Genomic DNA, 8,961 nt, shown 5'->3' with positions numbered 1-8,961 from the left:
ACTACAGAGTTGTTCATTTTTAGGATGGGTTATACCAGGTTATTATGCTTCCTGGAAGTAATCAAATTCAAATTATCTACAAGTAATCAGAAGGTTAGTTTTTACCTTGCAGCTATGGTCAGATCTGAAATGCATCTGAAAGTAGAGCTAGAAGAAGGGGAGAGTGGATGGTAACTCCATTCTCAAAACTAAAGAGCAGAAATTAAAACAAGTCCATGGAGGAACTCTGGAAAACAGCAAAAATTCTCCTTTGTAACTCCCTTATGTAATTTCTTTAAAGCTGTTTCCTTTTAATATTTTTATTTTATTTTTATGTGGTGCCAAGGATTGAACCCAGTGCCTCACGCATGCTGGGTGAGCACTCTACCTCTGAGCCACAACTCCAGCCTCACTTCCCTGTATAATCTTGCTATGCCTTTATTTTATTTTCATTTATCTTTTCACAGTGGTTAGCTACTAGAGCCTTGAAGCTGAAAAGTAGCTGTCATCAAAGTATGGCAATGAAGTTGGGGAAAACGTAATGGGGGAAGCTACTAAGTGTCATATTCCACACCCAAACTTAGGGGGAACATATGAAATAATGAGTATTCACAGCTACTGAGAAAGTAAGGCAAGGTGAGCCTCCAAAATCTTCAATAGGAGAAAACAACTTAAGTTCCATATGGATCAGATGGAGAGATGAGCAGTAGAAGTCTCCAAGTGTGGTTTCCATACAAACGCAGTATGGTGCAGTATTTGAGTTTAAGCACAGGAAAAAAATTAAAAACTGTTTTCACATTCTAGCTTTGCTAGTTTCCAGCAGTGAGAATTTGAGTTCCTGTAAGTTTAAAAGTATACTTCAAAATTATAAACGAAGTAAATGGAAGAAATAGGGCATCTCTCTTAGCAATTAGTTCAGCATAATTTCCCATTTTCTTGAAAATCTTATGGATAGCCAAGAAGAGACCTGAGAAAAGCATTTTTCAAGACACCTTCTTGATATTGGTTCATAATACCTTATGTGAAACCCTTGCAGCCAGATGTTTTGGAATTCACAATTTCCAAGTTCAAAATTTTATAAAAGAAATAGTGCATATTTTGTATATAAATAACTACTCCCACCCCACTATAGGGGTGTTAAGTCAAAAGCACTAATAATTATTTGCAGTGATATATAGTTTTAAGAAGGAAGAAGACTGTTAACTTTGTGATAGATGCACTCTGAGTAAATGGTTTTTGTTTTCCTAATTCAAGAAAATACTTTCCATTTTCAGAGTTTTGGAACTTCAAAGAGTTGAAATAGGACAAGGAGCATGAAGCCACTTAGGAATGTATCCCTGAACTTGCCAGAAATTTTACTACTCCTTCAATTTGGGGATTTGTTTCTCCTATGGGAATTTTAGTGTAACTAAAAGAGAGAAGACCTGTGTGCCTGTAGTCCCAGCTACTCATGATATATAAGCAGGAGGATCACTTAAGCTCAGACATTCACGGCTGGTCTGGTTAACAGTAAGACCTTGTCAGGAAGGAAGAAAGGAAGAAGGGAGGGAGGAAGGGAGGGAAAGACAGGAAGCAGGATTTAACTGAAAATGAGAGCAAAGGCAGAAAAAATAAAAGGTCCTGAATACTGATCTTAAGTAGTAGCCATAAAACCCATGGAATTGCCCATACCAGCCCAACTACTTCTATAAAAGAATATTTATCAACTAAGCTTCATTATAAATTTCACTTGTAATCTTCTCAATTGCCTAGAAACAGAGGGATACAGAAGCCATCTTAAAAAAAGGAGCAGGGAAGTCAGGGTTTTCTAAATAATCTGACATGTGAAAGTATAGTAGCATTTAAGAATATAGGAGCCACCAGATATATATAGTTTTATGGAAAAGAAGCTATTTGATACATGCTTATAAAGATGAATGGAGATCATCAGGAAAATGTGACCCTGAACTGATACTGTTTAAAAACAAAAGCATGTACAATCTTTTGGTAAATTTCTATTAAATACAGGTACTTAAGCCTTAAAGGAATAATTATGTAGAAATTTACATTGCCAAAAGCATTATTCCTGACAGTGTTATATGGGGAATTAATAACATGCATTTAGTACAGTGGAGGTCAATTAACATAATTATCAAAATGTAGTTAATTTTTACTGTATATATGTTTATTTCTTTATACACAGTAGATGCTTTATAAATACTTCATTGCAGAATAATAAGGTGGGTTAAAAAAATTTTTTTTAGTTATAGCTCTATTTTATTTATTTATTTTTATGTGGTGCTGAGGATCAAACCCAGGGCCTCGCCCGTGCTAGGCAAGTGCTCTCCCACTGAGCCACAACCTCAGCCCTAATAAGGTGTTTTTAAAGCATGCACAGTCCCCATCAGCACTGACTAGCATTTTGACTCCTTGTCTTCTCCACAAATACTACTAGTGATTTTAAAAAATTGTGGCTGCTACCTCAACTTGAAGATCCAAGCACAAATGCCTCTAACATAAATACCTCTCTATAATAATATGCATATTACTCAAAAATACACATTTCCTTTTGAAATATGGGTATCAGAGTAAATGATTCTCTGATATTCCTTAATTATCTAAAATGAAGACAAAATATTAAATATCTTAGATTAATGGAAAAGTCCACAAGTCACTATTTTGCAAATTGTTCTCACTGTAATTGTTATCAATTAAAGAAAAAAAAAACATTAGTTTCAAGTTCAGGCATATAAGGGTTTTTGAACCCTAGACCAATAATAAAATAGCATCAATAAGTTTTACAATTTCTGTGCTCTAGTTTTCTAGGATATAAAACATTTGAGATTTACTAACTTCTAGGGTTGTGAACATTACAGAAAATAATACCTAATAAATCTGAAATGTTAAACATCCTCCATGTATATTCAATTTCCCTTGGAATGTGTTCAGTGTAGGAATACCTAGAGTAAAAATAAACACCAATGCAAAGTCAGGTCATGGCCAAACATAGTAACTATTTATTAATTTTCTTATAAACATTCAGTTTCTTCCTTTTAAAAAAACCTAGAATTTAAATACTTCCCCCATCCCACCACATATAAGTCTGTATACATTATTTACATCTTTCAAATAAAACATTACAGATTTTCTGACATTCATTATCCCCTATTAAAGTAAAAATGATGAAATAATTAAACTCTGATCAATAACAACTACAATTTGTATAATCTTGGCACAGTTTACAATATGGCGTCCATGCTGCATTTCGTCTTTTAGATTATTTTTCCCCTTCCAGCTACTTTGAGAAACTATTTATATCCATGAAAGTAAGATTTTTGTCTTTATACATTCTCTTAAATACTTGCACAATGTGAACACTGCCCTTATACTTCCATTACTTTGCAGTGGCAATATTTTTCTCCCTTTGTCTTCAGAAATGGTATCTATTAGAACTACATGTTCTCATATTTACTGTATTCACTCTCAACCTAGATTTCATGACACTGTTCTTAGTGATAATTTTAAGTAATAAATGTATAGGAAAAATCCAAATAGAACAAAAGTATTCCATAAAATATTACTTCCTCACCACCCTGGTTATGCATGTACAAAAATAACAAATACAATTTAGTGGCTATAAAAAACTATTTTCCCTAAAAATAGTCATTTCTGCAGAACAATTTAAGGAGAAAAGTGTTCCTAAATGAAAATACACAAATCTGTTTTACAATCTGCACAATTAAGTATTTCAGAAAAAAATAAAAGCAAAAACCTGTAAGAAACATCCACCTGTAAAATTTAATAATAATAAAAATTAAATATTTTGTTTGATTTTATACAACTAATATCCTTTTCAGTGACATAATTTAAAGAAAGCTGTCAACCAAAACAAACAGAAACCTATATTCTGACAGTAAGCACTAAAGAATCACTAACAATGAAGACCTACAAAGTCAACCTAACTGCTTTGTTTTCTTGTTATGTGTGTATATATGTCTCAAACAGAAGATGGAGAATAGGAAAACATACCGCTAGAAAAGGCCAGTGATTTCACTATCTGTCTTTGAGAATTATAGTCCAGAGTTTTCTATTATATAACACTATTTGCAAATAGACTTGCATTATGCTTATAAAATTGAGTACCCCTATTTTAATCTATTTTTTCTCTTTTGTCTAAATAAAGTTCAGCCATGAGTGGCAGACATGGAATGCACTGTTATGTTTTCAAAACAAATTTGCTTTTATTAACTTATTAGGAAAGTTTTAAAATTCAAATCATCTGCAGTCAGAATTTTGTTACATGTTCTAATTATACTTGTTCATTAAATCTTGAGATAGCTTTACCTCTAGCCATGTATCATCTCATACACAATTAAGCTGATAGCTGAACAACAGTGATTCCTATGGTAAATCTTAACATAATGATAAAACTCTTTTTGTCATTTTAATTATTTTAGAAATGGTCCTTAAAGTGTAGATCTTCTGTGTTTCTAAGAATTGGCATATTCTTTAATATTCTAAGTAAGTTTCAAAATATGATTGTATGCAGTCACATTTCAAAATTACAAATATATTTTGGCCCCCATCTTTTCAAAACAAGTCAAACTTTAAGGTTAAAAATTATATGTGAAATAGTTATAAAATTCTAAATATATTATTTCTGACAGACTTAAAATCTAGCATAATTAATACATAAAACGTTCCAATTTCTTTGCACACAACCTCTAGTCTTTAAAGTCAGACTGTTAACTTAAATGAAAACATGTTTAAAAAAAAAAAGAATGGAGGTAAAGAGTCTGTTTCCTTAAACTACTGCTATTTTAAACACTGGATTCATTTTTCCATACTATCCATTTGATCAAAACTATCCTATAATAGTCAAGATGGAATTCAAAAGTTTTCAGGAAAAGAAATAAAAAATAAAAAGTAAGTTCTAAAGGAAGCTCTGGGATTTTTTTAAAAATAGTATTATATTTAAATATAAAGTAATTCAACTAAATTTAGAAAATTAAATCTATACATCCAAATGATACTGTCCACTTCAAAATAGTCACATTAGGAAAATAATTCCTTTATTCAATGATGCAGTTAATGGTTAAAACATTCTCTTCTGCAGAGTCAGATCCTATGACACATTCTTTTGAATTTCCCTGTTGGCTTAGTTCTCATAGAACAGCCAAGTTGTTAGACTTGGTTTGGAGATTAGGACAGATAAATATTAAGCTGCCAAAAAAGATGATGAAATTGATTTTCTTGCATAGTTACAAGCCAGTTCTCCTGGCATCTCTAAAGGAATTCCAAAAACATTACACTTTTGTAGCATAGCTGGAATAAGTAGCGCTCCCAAGGGAACTACTCTGAAGATCAACTCTCACTGGATGTTAAGGTATGACAATCATTTTAAAAGAAAGTTCTACACCATAATATTGTATGGCACATATTCTACTATTTCAGTGGTTATCAAAACCTCTCTCAGAGAGGGTGTAGACAAAGCTGTAAAAGAAATCTGTCCTTTTTCTATTTTCCTACAAGCAAGGAAAATATCCATACATAAAATGGAGTCTGGAGATTACATATGCAAAATAACACATCATCTCTATTTCCTGATAAAGAGATTGCAGTGCTTTATCCATCCTGATAGTGGAGGAAATAATTCAGTCTGAAATATATTATACATATCTTCAGTTATTTAATACATTTTATGCTGACCATTTAGAATTTACAAATAACTAACACAGGGAAAGTAGAAAGAGACAGAAATCTAAATCTTTCATTTTAAGGTATACTGACATTTTTACAGTGTACAACTATGTAAGGTTTAAAAGATCCAGAACAACTTTCTATTATTCTCTCCACACATGACTATTGCAACCCATTTGTTATAGGATGATAACCAGCTAACTAATACATGCTTACTATTTTAGTATAGTTCAATACCATGGTTTTTATGGAAAATGGAATAATGAAAGCCAGTAGTACCATCTACTGCTAACTAAAAACTGTTTACTCTTTTTGTTATCATATGTCCACCACCATTACTCCATCATTTAAAATAATTCCTAAAATGTGCTTCATATCAACATTTTAACCAAAACATCATGAGTGACAATAATACTATGTTAACTTACTACTTTACATTTTATAGGATGCTTTTATCAAAGGATGAGAAAAACAACTTCTTTGTAGCTCTGTATAAACAGCAAGGGGAAATAATTGTCTTGGCTATTTTTAATTAAATAAAGAAATCTGAAAAGAATATAATAGACTTTTGTAAGCAAGTCTGCTTCAAAAATCAAGCTTTGATCCTTATTTTATAAAGGGTGTCTAACTCTCATAGGAATCAACAAGTCAAAGTAACTTTTTAATAGAATCAGTTCTTTCTTACTGGCTTTGGTGTTTCCTTACTTGTAACCATCTAACACCATGTACAATGCCAGGCTTCTCTCTGGGAGAACTTTATACTTCATTATCATATATACACACATACATATCTCCTTGTTTCCCAATAACTTGTTAAGTGAACACTCAGACACAGGTACCTGAGATTCTGGCACAGTGAAAACAAACTTCTATCTACGTACTGTGGAAAGGTAAATACTACTATCAAATATTAGAGTTATATTTTTCCATTTTTACAGTGTACAACTATGTAAGGTTTAAAAGATTCAGAACAACTTTCTATTATTCTCTCCACACATGACTATTGCAACCCATTTGTTATAGGATGATAAAAAGTCAAATGCAATATGGAAAAGTTTTGAGTAATTGTGTCTTTCATTTCCCACATAGATAGGACTCAAAACTCATGACACCCAATTTTATTTCTGAATCAACCCATAATGATTCATATTGTCTATTTGTACACTGAAATATTTGTTTTAAGGAAGTCAGCTAGCTCTCAGTGCAGTTTATTAATAAGCATCACCAATAAATGTCCAATATATTTACCCCTGCCAAGATCTTCCATTACTTCTACTATTGGTACTTGGTGAATAACTGCTAGAAATGAAATGGAGAAAAAGGCAGTTCCCTTGTGATCATAATTGTAAGGGCATTAAATTGTATCACTGTTCTTCTTGTTAATAAAACAAATAAATTTATTTCATTTTAGATTTTTGTCCACAAAGCCTTTGTAATCTACACAATTCCAGAGCAGCATTTCTATTCTCTTCTATTTTAGGAAAAAGGTATGTTTCTACCAAGAGAAGGGTATATAGTTCTAACTGAAGGAAGCAGATTTACCAAAATATGTCAAATTAAAACAAAGTTTGAAAAGGTATTTCTCAATCTCAAGAACAAATCTGAAGTGAAGCAAATTAATATTTATTCTAAAAACTATGTTTTTAAACTTACTGGTGGTAATAATTCACTAGAAAGTCATGACAAATAAAATTTAAAAATAACTATTGAATGATGAGCATTTTTGTTGTTTGATATCACTGTAAAGAAATGATTTTTTTCACAGTGGAAAAACCAGAAGTCAGAATGCTTCTATCTGGGCCTATAATAAGCAAAAGTACTATATCATTTTAAAATGATAGGCAAATACTAGCTCCATTCACTGAATGGAAATGCTACAAAGTGATTAATTTCCCTAAAGTCCTTAAATTCAATGTTTAATGTCTGTACCTAAAATTAATGATTTATTTTTAACTTCTCATGGAAGCTGATTCCTAAAAAAAAAAAAATCTCTAAGACTCTGTTTAAAAATAATTGATTAAAATCTTCACACTGTTCTATTCAAAGATTTTTAAAATGGGACTTTCTAGAACTTGACTCCCCACTTAATTCCATCCCTAACTCCTCACAGAAATTAACCCCTTCCCAACCAAACACGCTTCAATCCCCTCCTCTTTGAAACAGAAGGGGATTCTGTAGACTTATGGCTCATTTGGCAATTGCTAAGAAACCTCACAGTTTAACATCACCTCTGAAGATGGCAATCCTAATATAACCTGAAGTTTTACACCTACAGTGCAGTTAACATGTAGAAAGAAGTCAAAATGCAATAGGTATTACATTTCAAAATCCTCAAGTTTCAATATCACAGATATCAAGAGATGGAAAATATCTGCTCATAGAACTTTAAGCATTTGTTGAACAGAAATATATTACCATCAATATCAAAAATAATTAAGAAATACTAATTTTTATGTTCTACATGCACACCTTTACAAATTATGTTTCTTCAATGTAGTAAAAGCTGGAGATCACCAACTTAGGTCAACTATGGCTTTTATCATAGATTATTTTACAACTTGCACCAGTAAGTGCCCTGGGTAGTAATCCTAATATTATTTTGAGCCCTGCTCAGTCCTATGTCTGTGCTTTGCACCTCAGAAGTGGGCCTGCCAAGGCACTTTAAAAACATGTCTTTTGGGGACTTCAAAATGGGCCACAATTTACACAACACAGAACCCAACCATTAGCAGTTCAGTCAGAAAGCATTTTCTTCTAGCACACAATATTATTAAAAACTCTTCAAGTAACCAAAACAAGGTTAAAAATAATACTGTATGCTGCTAAGACAAAATTCACACCTTTTCAAATGTAGAGAATGGTTCTTGGTTTCCTCTAGCAGTAGAATATGGTTTCATATATTCGTAATAAAGAAAAGGAAACCCAAACAAGCCCCCCAAACCTAAGATAAAAACAACCCAGAAAAAAACAAAATATAGCAAAACCCAAATACACTCCACACAGCTTCAATTGAAGAACAATTTCCACAGCTCTGCATCCTTTTTATCTGTCCTTCGAAGTGAGTTTTTCAATCAGTTCTTGGAGTGGAGCAAGTTCTCTTCTATCAATAAGGTTGAACTCCTATGCAGAAAAAAAGAACAGCAAAAACATATTATTTGAATCCCATTCCAAAGCAGATTATCATGAAATATAGATTTGATTTTTTTCCCTATTCATTATCTGTCTTAGACCTGATGTTTATGTTTTTTTTAATATTTTATTTTTATTTATTCTAATTATACATGACAGTAGAATGCATTTTGA

General features: G+C 31.9%; 1 protein-coding gene across 2 annotated transcripts in view; it reads right to left on the bottom strand.

Moving 5' to 3' along the window:
* Nucleotides 1–2,952: 2,952 nt before the first annotated feature.
* Mob1b (MOB kinase activator 1B) overlaps nt 2,953–8,961 on the bottom strand; it is a 69,174-nt gene continuing 63,165 nt past the window's right edge. For both annotated transcript variants that reach the window (XM_078021392.1, XM_005333265.5), the window contains one exon: nt 2,953–8,778. In XM_078021392.1, coding sequence (XP_077877518.1) covers nt 8,701–8,778 — 78 coding nt within the window. In that variant the 3' untranslated portion in view covers nt 2,953–8,700. The remainder of the gene's footprint in view (nt 8,779–8,961) is intronic.

This window comes from Ictidomys tridecemlineatus, chromosome 9 (genome assembly GCF_052094955.1).
Source record: "Ictidomys tridecemlineatus isolate mIctTri1 chromosome 9, mIctTri1.hap1, whole genome shotgun sequence".
Taxonomy (NCBI): domain Eukaryota; kingdom Metazoa; phylum Chordata; class Mammalia; order Rodentia; family Sciuridae; genus Ictidomys; species Ictidomys tridecemlineatus.
The sequence above is the reverse complement of the archived record's forward strand: the minus strand, read 5'-3'. Positions and strand labels throughout refer to the sequence as shown.